Source organism: Hippopotamus amphibius, chromosome 6 (genome assembly GCF_030028045.1).
Source record: "Hippopotamus amphibius kiboko isolate mHipAmp2 chromosome 6, mHipAmp2.hap2, whole genome shotgun sequence".
Taxonomy (NCBI): Eukaryota; Metazoa; Chordata; class Mammalia; order Artiodactyla; family Hippopotamidae; genus Hippopotamus; species Hippopotamus amphibius.
This window is the reverse complement of record NC_080191.1, coordinates 64,231,879-64,245,601: the sequence shown is the minus strand read 5'-3', so window position 1 is coordinate 64,245,601 and position 13,723 is coordinate 64,231,879. Positions and strand designations below refer to the sequence as shown.

Sequence of the window (13,723 nt, the reverse complement as noted above, 5' to 3'; positions counted from 1 at the left end):
ATTGGCAGGTGGATTCTTAACCACTGCACCACCAGGGAGGTCCCACTTCCCTATTTATAAAACAGCATACTAATGCCTTGCTCAAAGAGTTGTTATGAAAATGAAATGAAATAATAAAACACTTAACACACAGCCTAGGATGTAATAGATAGTTGGTAAACAAAATGTTTTAGTATCAAAAGATCTTTCTTCCTATCCTTTACTTTTTTTTTTTTTTAAATTAGGTATTAGGAAAAATTCAAGTTTGGGGTGGGCTTTTAAGAGCCTCTTTATATAATTTTAGGACTAAAGGTTTTTTAGTACCTGAAACATTATTGCCCCAGAACAGGTTTTCTTTCCAGCCAAAACTCTACTTGAAAATCTTAGCTGTCTTTATTTTTTCAACTTCTGCTTTCACCTCTTTCTACCTTAAGATTAATAACCTATTTATGTTTTAACCATATTTTAAGTCACTCTTTATATTTGTTTACAAAATTTCCCCCTTTATCTGACATCTTAGAACACTTTCCAAAGCTTTTAATATTATTTTCCTTAATATATTTTAAAATTAAGATATAATTTACATATTACAAAATTCACCAATTTTAATTACACATTTTGATGAGTTTTGATAAATGTGTACACCATAAATAATCAGAACATTTGGGTCTACACTTTTAATGTCTTCTAGCTGAAATTGAATTTCTGAACACGTTTATAAATGACAAATCTGCAAGTTAAAAAATATAGTTTTATTTGGTATGAAAGAGAAGGGAGGAGTACATTTAAGAACAGTTATTAAGAAAGACAAGAGAATTCTGAAAAACCTATTAGATTATTGTCTTCCTTTTGTCCTCTAAATAAAATAAAATGCTTGCAGAAAATTAAGAACTTGCCAAGAATAAATTTGATTTCAGGATACTTAGTGCTCTGCCTGTAACTGCTGATGAGAGTTAGGGCACAAACTCACTTTCTTAGTCTTGGTCTTCTGGTTTGTTTCCTTTTAACGTTAGTATGTTGAGAACCAGGGTGTGGTTGAAGAAGAGATGGACAGAAAAGAGAGCAGAGGGAGGTGGTAAGGCCACTGTGCACGAATAACACCGAAATCCTCTTATTTTGCACCTTCAGTGGCATAATTACCTGGAAATGGTGTCCTGTAATGCAGGGCAAATTAATTGTTTAAAGCACAAAGTGAAATTGTAACTATTAGGAAATTGAAATTGTTTGAAGAAGAGACATAATATGCCACAGTCATTATGTTTTGTGAAGAGTTGCACAATGATATGATAATACTTATGAAAGCTTGTTTAACGTAAAAAGGAGGATTTCTAGATATGGGGGAAGGAAACAAAAACACCTGAAAGTAGAATGCCAAGTTGACTGGAAGGGTAGGTAAATGAAGATGACCACCCTCTTCCTTTGGCACTCCCGTTTTGTTCCATGGGTCTCTCCTTGTATCTCTCTCTTTTCTTCTCCCTTCCATTCCCTTCCGTTCCCTTCCATTCCCTTCCCCTCCCCTCCCTTCCCTTCCTTTCCTTTTCTTTCCCTTCTCCTCTCTCTCTCTCCCCTTCTCTCAACAGGAATTCCATAGCTTCTTCTCATTCTTTTTACCCCCTGTTTTTGGGCATTTCCCAAAGTTCTCTGTCCTTTCCTTTTTCTCTCTCTACACAGTTTCCCCTTTGGAGATCACATTTATTTCCATGTCTAAGGGACTATCACCTACCTTATTGAAATAAAACCCCAAGAACTACCAAGCTTTTAGCACTATAAGTTTGTATGTAGGGAGGGATGCCTGACAAAAAAGGCCCAAGATCTCCTGTGACTTTCCTTCCTCCTGGGACCTCTCTCACTTTATTACCACTGTTCCTCCCACTCGACCCCAGATGTGTGTGGCTCCAACATTAGAGTTCTGGTCCAACTGTGGCTAAAATCATTTCTCCTGTTTCTCTGTAACAGAGGTTAGAAATAAAAAAACAAAACAAAACAAAAAAACTAGAACAAATAAGTAAACAAAACTAACAAAAAGAACACTAAAATCTATGAGAGAGACACAAAAAGCCTAATTAAGTCTGGTCTACAAAACATCGTTTAGGGTTCTCATATTCCCATAAGTATGTTATAGGTTATCTGAAGGTTGGTCATCCACCAGGACTAAGGATAGACAGACCATAAAGGATACCTTTCCAGTCCACAGAGAGAGGGCTCCCTCTCTCATATGGGGTTTCCCACTTAAGAGAAACACCTCTTCTCCAGAAGCTGATGGCTAGAAAGACCACATTCTTTAAGAGAGGCCATTGCTTGTGAGATCAGAGACATTCACTGTCTAATAGCCACTATTAATATCCAATTACTGGCCTAGTAACAACCATAACATACATTCAACAAAAGTTTATACTCAGCTCAGCACGTAAAGACTTTAGTTCACACAACCCTATGTAGGTGGCTTGAACTTTATTCTAGCTCAGTCTTATTTATTTGTTCTTTCTTCCATTTATCCATTCAGTCAATACTTCTTGAGCACCTCCTATGTGTCAGGCATTGTGCTGGGGGGTGAACAAGAGAACTGGCAGCTACTCCCACAGAACTTGCATGAACAGAGTAGACAGACATTAAAAAATTATAAGTTGATAAGTGCTATGAAAGAAGACTGCAGGGTATTAAGAGCGTCTCTAAGAAGATTTGACTTAGGTTGGTCAGGGAAGGCTTCTTGAAAGAAGTGACATTTGAGTGAGACTCAAAGGATAAAAAGTCAACCAGATATGTTCATGTGTATGCGCGTCAGGGTGAAAGGAAGAGCAGGGAAGAACTACTAAGTAGAGAGTCCAGCATATTTGAGGAATGTTAGGAGCTTAGATAACAAGGGAGAGATCTACTTGAACTGAACTGGCCCTGGTGGTCAGGTATCACATCAGTCTGCCCTTGTTATGGATTTCATGCCTCTATTCTTAGAGCAATTGGAAGCCATGGGGGTGACATGGTTATATTAGAAATTGGGTGAGAGTAAGTAGTAATAATAATAATGATAATATAAACATAATTATAATAATATAATTATAAATTTATAATATAAAGTATAGTTTTAGCTACACTTACTATGGGTCAGACACTGTTATAAGTGCTTTTCATGTATTAACTGATATGCACCTCACATAAACCCTTTGAATTAGGTACTATTTTGATACTCAATTCAGATTGGTTATATAACTTTTCCAAGATCGTACAGCTAAGAAGTGGCACAGCTGAGTTTGTGAGGGGACCAGTTTGGAGGCTGTTGCAGAATTATCGGCAAAAGATGGTCAGGACTTGCACTGGAGTAGTGACAGTGGGGAGGCATTAGGGTAACAGGTTAAGGTGTATATTAAGCTGTAAAATTTATGTGACTTATCTCCAAAGCATTATATTTCTAATTGTTGGCATGTTTATTTGTTTGTTTGTTTGTTTCAATCATGGTAAGATCACTTGACATGGGAAGTGTTAAATTAAAAAAATTTGAAGTATACAATGCAGTACTGTTAACTATTATCTGGTGTACTTTTCAGCTTGCTGTTGCTTCAGTTCTCAACTTCTGCCAATACCCTTTCTCACCTGTTTTTCCTATTTCTGTTAAAAGTATTATTATTTGCAATTACTCAGACCCAAAGCATTGAAGTAAATTTTTTCTATCTCTCTCTCCCTCCCTGCCAGCGGGTGAGCAGTCACAAGTCCATGTTATCTTTTGCACAGTCTTCACGATTCATTCCTTCCTTCTCATCCCTAACCCCCTGCCTGTAGACATTGGAATGCAGGTCTGTATGCACAGAAGACTTGGCAGACTGTCCTGACTGAACCACACAAACTTCCTAAGCCCTGGATTTAACCTTCAGCTAGAATGGCCTGTGTATTGCTGTTAGGTCCACTTTAAAAGATAAGAATGGTTTAAGATGTGACAGAAAAGGGAAGGAGAGAGAGTTTAATGGGCCTGGACAAAGAGACACAATCACAGGTAAGAGGACCTGAAAAATGTGGTTTCCTGGAGCCAAGTTCCAAGGTCAGTCCCTGGCTCACAGAATTGTCTACTGAACAGAAAGCCCTTTCCTTTTCTCTGGCTGAAACATCAGTGCCCCAGGTTTTACTATTAAAGTCAGGATAATGACATAAAAACACTTACAGATTAAACACAAAAAGTATTGAACTGGGACTTCCTAGGTGGCGCAGTGGTTAAGAATCTGCCTGCCAATGCAGGGGACGTGGATTCAATCCCTGCTCTGGGAAGACCCCACGTGCCAGGGAGAAACTAAGTCCGTGTGCCACAACAATTGAGCCTGCGCTCTAGTGCCTGTGAGCCACAACTATTGAACCCATGTGCTGTAACTACTGAAGCCTATGTGCCTAGAGCCCATGCTCTGCAACAAGAGAAGCCACCACAACGAGGAGCCCGCACACCACAATGAAGAGTAGCCCCTGCTCGCCAAAACTACAGAAAGACCATGCACAGCAACAAACACCCAATGCAGCCAATAAATTAATTAATTAATTAATTATTTTTTAAAAAAGCATTGAACAGACTTTCCATATGGAGGGAATAGTGTACTCTCTGGTTCTTATATTTGTTTTTGTGTTTTATTACATCGTATGTTGAGTCTGTGTGTCAGTCACTTTACTATCTCAGTCTTCAGAACATCCTGTGAGGGAGGTATTAATATCCCTTGCTCCTTCCTTTACAACCTAGAAAATGGAGAGTCAAGTGTTTCAGTGACTGGTCAGAGGCTACACAGTTAGAAAACAGTAGGGCCAGAATTCAGATTCAGCTGTGTCTGATCCCAAAGCCCATGTTTTAGCCACACCAGCTCTCTGCCTCTAATAGCACAGAGGCATAAGATTCTTCAACAATTATCTTTAGAAGTCTCAACACTTTAAGCTTTAAAGTTGAAAGCAGTGATGTTTTTAATGAATTCGTCTCTAACAGTCTAGTTAAGGTCAAGGAATTTGAAAATATTCCCTGAAGTCTCTCTTACTCTATAGTTCTGTGACATTTCAGTTGTTTTGACTCCAAGTAAAAAGATAAGATAATCAAGATGCCCTTTTCCACATGTAAGAACCACAATTAGTGAAGCTATTACAGTATTACTCATGTAAGTCGTGGATTTGAAAATGTTTTTCTCTTACTTTAGGAATAATGTCATAATGGGTTTGGAAGTTTTGCATTTCAGTTAATAGATTTTTATGGCAGGGGTATATTTTATAAAAATAAATTCTATGAAAAAATCTTAATGACATCAGCAGAGCCATTTCTATAGTAACTGTCTGATACTGGGTTTGATTATAGTTTCTCTGTGTATGTCCAATCATTTCCTGCACAGTCCAGTATGAAACTATTAACTTCTACTTACTTGGAAAACAGCTAATCTAGTCATAAATATGAAATCAATCATTCAGAATAAAGTTCAAAATATATTGAACAACAAATACATTAGTGGTTGTTCATAACTTGTTTCTCTTATAAACATAAATTACTAAAATACTTTCTTACACTACATATGGTAAATATTAATTACATGGTAAATATAATTAAAATTATATTAATTTTGCTTTCTGGGTAATTGAAAAGAGCTATTAAAAATTGGTGCAATTAGGGACGTCCCTGGTGGTCCAGTGGGTAAGATCCATGCTCCCGATGCAGAGGGCCCGGAGTCGATCCCAGGTCAGGGAACTAGATCCTGCATGCTGCAACTAATACTCAGTGCAGACAAAAAAAAAAAACAAAAAAACAAAAAAACAAAGCTTTAATTAAAAAACAAATGGCATCAGTATTTTATGTGAGTCACAACTATTGAGCCCATGTGCCACAACTACTGAAGCCCACGGGCCTAGAGCCTATGCTCTGCAACAAGAGAAGCCACCACAATGAGGAGCCCAAGCACCACAATGAAGAGTGGCCCCTGCTCGCTGCAACTAGAGAAAGCCCGTGTGCAGCAACAAAGACCCAACACAACCAATTAATTAATTGATTAATTAATTAATCAATTAATTAACTTAAAAAATTAGTGCAAGTTAACTGACTGCCATAAGGATGGTAAATAATTATTCTGGCTTTATTTATTTATTTATTTGGTTACATTGGGTCTTTGTTGCTGCGCGTGGGCTTTTCTCTAGCTGTGGCGAGCAGGGGCTACTCTTCATTGTGGTGTGAGGGCTTCTCATTGCAGTGGCTTCTCTTGTTGTGGAGCACGGGCTCTAGGTTTGCGGGCTTCAGTAGTTGTGGTATGTGGGCTCAGTAGTTGTGGCGCATGGGCTTAGTTACTCTGAGGCATGTGGGATCTTCCTGGACCAGGGATCGAACCCATGTCCCCTGAGTTGGCAGTAGGATTCTCAACCACTGCACCACCAGGGAAGTCCTCTGGCATATTTATATTTCTACTTTTTAAAGCTATACATAAATACCATACAGAAAATGCATTTCATGCATATAGAACAATAATTCCTGTGGCTGCCGCGTCTTTTGTACTGATAGCAATTCAGATTTCCTCTTTACCTAGCTCTCAACTTTAACAAAGATGTTTAAACCAGAAAATGGAGACAAGATCCTGTGCCAGTTCTGGTGTTAACTATTCAAATAGTTTATGTAGCTCAGCTCTCTACCAGAAAGCTCATCTCACCTTTTCCCTATCAGGTGATAGTTGCATACAAAATAAGAAAACCCAAAGTTTCTTCTTTTCTGAGTCTTCCCTTTCATTTAAAGTGAATTTCTCTTTTGAAGTCTTATGAAGCAGAGGCAAGGAGCAAGTATTCTGGGCTTTACTGCATGAGATCCCAGTACTGCCACTTACTGACTGAGTGACTGTGGCTCGTGCCCTGTCTCAGCTTTCTTGTGGGGATGATAGTAGCAGTACGTGGCTCATAGGGTTGCCATGAGGATAAAATAAATACTAGTTCCTAGAATACAGAAAATTCTATATAAGTCCTTGTTATTGCAAAAACCTAAGTTTTACTCAATGGTGATATTCTTGACGTATAATATATATGCAGAAAGGTACTCATAAGTGTTCAACTTACTGAAATTTCATAAGCTGAATAATTCTGTGTAACAGGAACACAAATTATGAAACAGAAACTAATGCCTGAAAAGCCTTCTTCAGGCCCTCTTCTAGTTGCTACCCCTCACTATGGGTAACCAGCATCCTGACTTCTGATTAGTTTCATTAATGGCTATTTGTTAAATCTTCATATTGCAGTAATTGATAAGGGATTTACTGTAATAGCATTTTATTTTATTTTTATTTACTATCTAAGACAAACACAAACTTAGTTGCCGACTAATCTTTTAGTATGTATGTGAAATACTTATATATTATGTAATATGTAGAGTGTAATGGAATAAAATAGACTATTTTAATATATTTTGTTTTCTAGGTTGAAAAAACTCCTTGAACAAGAAAAGGCTTACCAAGCCCGCAAAGAAAAGGAAAACGCTAAGCGGCTCAACAAACTGAGAGATGAGCTTGTGAAACTCAAGTCCTTTGCACTCATGCTGGTGGATGAAAGGCAGATGCACATCGAGCAACTTGGCCTGCAAAGCCAGAAAGTACAGGACCTGACCCAGAAACTGAGGGAAGAGGAAGAAAAGCTCAAAGCCATCACTTCCAAATCCAAAGAAGACAGGCAGAAATTGCTCAGGTTGGAAGTGGATTTTGAACACAAGGCTTCGAGGTTTTCCCAGGAGCATGAAGAGATGAATGCTAAGTTGGCCAGTCAGGAGTCTCACAACAGGCAGCTCAGACTCAAGCTGGTTGGTTTGACGCAAAGAATCGAGGAGCTGGAAGAGACCAATAAAAATCTTCAAAAGGCAGAAGAAGAACTTCAGGAACTAAGAGATAAAATTGCCAAAGGGGAATGTGGCAACTCCAGCCTCATGGCAGAAGTGGAAAATCTTCGGAAGCGCGTGCTTGAGATGGAGGGTAAAGATGAGGAGATCACAAAAACCGAATCCCAGTGCAGGGAACTGAGGAAGAAGCTGCAGGAGGAAGAGCACCATAGCCGGGAGCTCAGACTTGAAGTTGAGAAGTTACAGAAGAGAATGTCTGAACTGGAGAAACTGGAAGAAGCATTTAGCAAGAGTAAATCTGAGTGCACCCAGCTGCATTTAAATCTGGAGAAAGAAAAGAACTTAACCAAGGACCTGCTCAATGAATTGGAGGTAGTCAAGAGTCGGGTTAAAGAATTGGAAAGTTCTGAAAGTCGACTGGAAAAGGCTGAATTAAGCCTAAAAGATGATCTTACAAAGCTGAAGTCCTTTACTGTGATGCTGGTCGATGAAAGGAAAAATATGATGGAAAAAATAAAACAAGAAGAGAGAAAAGTGGATGGGCTCAATAAAAATTTTAAGGTGGAACAGGGAAAGGTTATGGATGTAACAGAAAAACTCATCGAAGAAAGTAAGAAGCTTTTGAAACTGAAATCTGAAATGGAAGAAAAGGTATACAATTTGACAAAAGAGAGAGATGAGTTAATAGGCAAACTGAAAAGTGAAGAAGAAAAATCCTCTGAATTAAGCTGCAGTGTTGATTTATTAAAGAAAAGACTTGATGGGATAGAGGAAGTGGAGAGAGAAATAACCAGAGGAAGGTCTCGAAAAGGACCTGAGCTCACCTGCCCAGAAGATAACAAAATTAAGGAACTAACGCTTGAAATTGAGAGGCTGAAGAAACGTCTCCAACAATTGGAGGTGGTGGAAGGGGATTTGATGAAGACGGAAGATGAGTACGACCAGCTGGAGCAGAAATTTAGAAGCGAGCAGGATAAGGCCAACTTCCTCTCTCAACAGCTGGAGGAGATAAAACACCAAATCGCCAAGAATAAAGCCATAGAGAAAGGTGAGGCAGTGAGCCAGGAAGCTGAGCTGAGACACAGATTTCGGTTGGAAGAAGCTAAAAGTCGAGACTTAAAAGCCGAAGTCCAAGCACTTAAAGAGAAGATTCATGAGTTGATGAACAAAGAAGATCAGCTTTCTCAGCTGCAAGTGGATTATTCTGTCCTTCAACAAAGATTTATGGAAGAAGAGAATAAGAACAAAAACATGGGGCAGGAGGTCCTCAATCTGACCAAAGAGCTGGAGCTGTCCAAGAGGTACAGCCGCGCTCTCCGGCCCAGTGTGAACGGGAGGAGGATGGTGGATGTCCCCGTGACGTCCACCGGCGTCCAGACGGATGCTGTCGGCAGCGAGGCGGCGGAGGAGGACACGCCAGCGGTGTTTATACGGAAATCTTTTCAAGAGGAAAACCATATCATGAGTAACCTTCGACAGGTGGGACTGAAGAAACCTATGGAACGTTCTTCTGTTCTAGACAGGTATCCGCCCGCGGCCAACGAGCTCACCATGAGGAAGTCTTGGATTCCATGGATGAGGAAAAGGGAAAATGGGCCCCCAGTGACTCAAGAGAAGGGGCCTCGAGCCAGTTCCAGCCCAGGGCACCCAGGAGAGTTGGTTCTTTCTCCCAAGCAGGGCCAGCCCCTGCACATTCGAGTTACGCCAGACCACGAGAACAGCACCGCCACTTTGGAGATAACGAGCCCCACCGCAGAAGAATTTTTTTCGAGTACCACTGTCATTCCCACCCTAGGGAATCAGAAACCGAGGATAACCATCATCCCATCACCAAATGTCATGTCTCAGAAACAAAAAAGCGGAGATGCTACTCTAGGCGCCGAGCGAGCCATGTCCCCGGTCACGATTACTACCTTTTCCAGAGAGAAGACCCCAGAAAGCGGACGAGGGGCGTTTGCGGACAGGCCGACGTCCCCCATCCAGATCATGACCGTGTCCACCTCGGCAGCCCCGGCGGACATCGCCGTCCCTCCCGAATCCCAGGAAATGCCCATGGGACGGACTGTCCTCAAGGTCACCCCAGAAAAGCAGACTGTGCCAGCTCCAGTCCGGAAATACAACTCGAATGCCAACATCATAACCACGGAAGACAATAAAATTCACATTCACTTAGGTTCTCAGTTTAAGCGAGCCCCTGGGACTTCAGCTGAAGGGGCAAGTCCGGTGATTACTGTCCGACCTGTCAACGTGACTGCCGAGAAGGAGTTGTCCACCGGCACCGTCCTTCGCTCGCCCAGGAACCACCTCTCGTCACGCCCTGGCGCGAGCAAAGTGACCAGCACCATCACCATTACGCCGGTCACGACCTCATCGGCCAGAGGAACCCAGTCAGTGGTGAGTTGAGGGGCCTCCAAAGTTCAGGCCAGTTTCGGGGGGTGCGGGCGTGTGCTGGGGGGGGGGGGGTGGGGGGGAGAGTGGAAGAATCCAGAGCCCAAAATACAATAAAAGCACATGCTTCTTCTCCACCAGAACCCACTACAAGATGTTTCTTAGAGGACTATCTACACCAAGAAATGAGAATAAAAAGTGGCTTAATATTTTATTAATTTAAGCTAATTATGAGGGATAATTTCTTTTTTTCATGCAAATTATAGAGACTCCAAAAATCCATGCAAAGATGGCCTCTTGCAAGGTCAGCATATGGCAATAAGGTTTAAAATTTGACTTTTATGTTTAAAGTACTTTTAAAGATGGAGACTGGGGAGGAATGGTACGTATGCAGAAAAAAATGAAAACTTTCTTGGGTTATATTTCTTTAACCTAAAATATTCAATATGCATTTATGTATGGTTATAGTCATAGTTTATTCAGAAAGTAAGATTAAAAGATTATTATATCAAAAACTTTTTTAAAAAGTAGAAAAGAAGTGAGTTTATATTTTATTAATAGTATTGTGCAGAGAGCTTGTGCTTGATAAATTTTTAGTTAATACCAGCTGGAAGGCTAAATAAAGGATTATAAAAAAGCATGTCCAAAGTATAAAAGCCAGAACTTAAGAATAAATTCTATTTTTTCAAAATACCTCCATTGATTTTCTTCATTTACTGGGGACAGTTGCTAGATGAAATTATAGAAGAGCATGTATGATTAAGATATTAATTTAAACTAATAGACTAGAAATTATTATTCCCAATCTCTGAACAAATTCTGCAGCATATATTAGAAACCGTAAGGAAAACAGGAAGCTTATTTTTTTAAGTATAGAAACTGTGGCTTATTTTCCAAATTCTCTGTGCACAGCATAGACCCAAGACAGACTTCAAAGTGTGAATTACTTATTAACTGCTTTTGCCGGTGAGGCGTTTTGTTATTGGCTCTCAGGAGCTGAATAGCATTCAGAACTGCTCACCCTTCTCAAATGGTTCAATACTGCTTTTTAAGCAACCCAGCATAGCTTGGATTTTTATAAAAGCTAGTGGAGGTGTAATTGTAATTTAGAGCAGATTTTCTGCTGAAACATCTTATTCCCATTTTAAGGGTCAGATTAAGATAGCCTTAGCTTCTGTAGCAAGATTGGATGACTGATTAAAGCCCATACAGAAACAGGATTTCAAAACAACTGTCTAAGATTTCTAAGGCCTAAGTGATGGCTCACATACTTCAGATATATCAGATCCCATAAAACCAAGGGCAACAAAAAGTTTTGGATACCCCTCTTAGAAATCAAATAGTGTGGCTAGTTCATCTGTGCATTTATTCAGCATTTATTGAGTGTTAGTTGCACTTTAGGCACGGGGTTAGGTACTGACTAACTGTCAGAGTTCTTGGCTTAGTGGGAGAGGCAGGATTGGAACCTCTTTAGTGGTTCTCTCAGAGCGGTACGTACAAAGGAAGCAGCAGAGAAGGCTTCACCAGGGGGAAGAGGTCTGCACAGATATGCAGAGAGGGCAGCGCATGCACAGGCATGGCAGTGTGGGGGAGCTGGCTTGCTGAGGACAGTGAGCAGTCCCTTTGCGCTGCAGCAGTTGGGGCTGGAGTCAAAATGCAGGAGCAGAAAAGGAGAGGCACACATCAGAGGGGTCACATACTGAAGTTGTGCATGTCTTATTATGAAGTTGACATTTAATCTCAGAGAGTAGACAAAGGGAGCCACAAACAGGGTAATGATTTTGAAAACTACTTTATTTATGTTTTAGATTTGTCTGTAAAACAGCTTAAAGGATAAATTGGAGGAAACAGAGGCTGAGGACAGGGATACTGTTGCAATTCTCTAGGCTGGAGATGGTGTAGGCTTGAACTGTGGTCGCAAAAATGAGGACAGAGATATACTGAAGACAGAACTGAAGATTTCATGACAGATTGAGTACAGAGGGCAGCTCTGAGGTTTCTGGCTTGGCAGTAGAGGTGGATAAAATGGGAAACCCAGGGGGACTACTGTTTGCGGAAGAGGGTAAGTAATGTTTGGGGCCTGTTATAATTGAGATGCCTGAGGGACACTGGAAATGTCTAGCATGTGGTTGGAAATCTGGATCTGCATTTAAGGAGAGCACTGGAGGCTAGAGGTCCTGGGACTCAGCAACATGTGGGTGACAACTGAGGTGATTCTCAGGGTGAGTGTGAAAAAGGAAAGGAGGACTGAGAATGGAGTACGGTGACACCCACATTTAGAAGGCAGGCAAGCTGGAACCAGTAGTCAGCATGAAAGTGAAAAGGATTCAGAGACTGGACGGGGATGGATGAGAGTCAAGTAAGATATCACAGCAGGAGAGTTTTAGGAGCACTTCAAGAAGGAGGGGGTGGGGGACTTCCCTGTAGTCCAGTGGTTAGGACTCTGCACTTCCACTGTAGGGGGCACGGGTTCCATTCCTGGTCGGGGGAACTAAGATCCTGCATGCCCCGCAGCATGGCCAAAAAAAAAAAAAAAAGGGTGTGGTCAGCAGTGACAATAAAAGAAAGAGAAGAGTTGGCCTCATTAGGAGGGGGAAAAAGAGCTGCTTCATGTAAAGAAAGTGAGGTGATTTGGGGGACAGTAGGAGTGAAAATGCCTGAGTGCATGCAGGGTGGCCTGTATTTCCTCTGTGAAATAGGAATGAAGGTCGTAAGGTCCGAGGAGGTCCGTAAGGGTAGAGGAGGTAGGTCAGGGGCTTGAGAAGAGAAGGAAGTTTGGCATAGATATTCCGGGACAGGAAAAGGGGGGCGATCGGAGTGGATTAAACACCAAACTCTAACTTTCTAACGATAATCTTATCTGGGAAGGGGTTGTCTGTGGGTGGTCCTGTGGCAAGAGTCCTGCTTCTGTTCAGATTGATGGCATTCCCGGGGGAAGCTCACCAACACTGCCCTCATGTTTCTGTATTTTCTCTCTTTCAGTCGGGACAAGACGGGTCATCCCAGCGGCCTACACCCACCCGCATTCCTATGTCAAAAGGTATGAAAGCAGGAAAGCCAGTAGTGGCAGCCCCAGGAGCAGGAAATCTGACCAAATTCGAGCCTCGAGCTGAGACTCAGTCTATGAAAATAGAGCTGAAGAAATCTGCAGCCGGCAGCGCTACCTCTCCTGGAGGGGGGAAGGGCTGAGGGCAGTGGCGCAGGGGGTATGTCGTGCAGATGCTACTGCTGCCCTCTGTTCGTGCCAACTCTCTACATGTACTAATTTACGTTTTCAATATCTTGTTCATAAAATAATCAACTAATACCCATGTGTCTTTCCTATTTTGTGGATTTGTTTTGCTGCTGGGGAACAGAACTAACTAGCAAAACTACTGTGTGCTTTGTGGAGGATGCTGGGCCTGAGGCAGGGCCTGACTTCTAAATTCAGTTTTGCTTCTAGAAAGTGGAGCCATCGGTTAAACCAGTAATGGGGGCTGGATCACAGCCTCTCCAAAGCCAGCTCCCGTAATTTCCTAATTGTAAATCAAATTTAATAGGCTTTGTTCCATCATA

At 41.3% G+C, this 13,723-nt stretch overlaps 1 protein-coding gene across 2 annotated transcripts in view; it reads left to right on the top strand.

Moving 5' to 3' along the window:
- The window catches only part of FILIP1 (filamin A interacting protein 1), a 200,506-nt gene that overhangs the window by 171,396 nt on the left and 15,387 nt on the right, over window positions 1-13,723 (top strand). The window contains exons 5-6 of one of the 2 annotated variants that reach the window (XM_057739733.1): window positions 7,369-10,174; window positions 13,151-13,208. In XM_057739733.1, the coding sequence (XP_057595716.1) occupies window positions 7,369-10,174; window positions 13,151-13,208 (2,864 nt within the window). Of the gene's footprint in view, window positions 1-7,368; window positions 10,175-13,150; window positions 13,358-13,723 lie in introns of those variants that run through there. The other variant, XM_057739732.1, reaches the window with a different exon arrangement.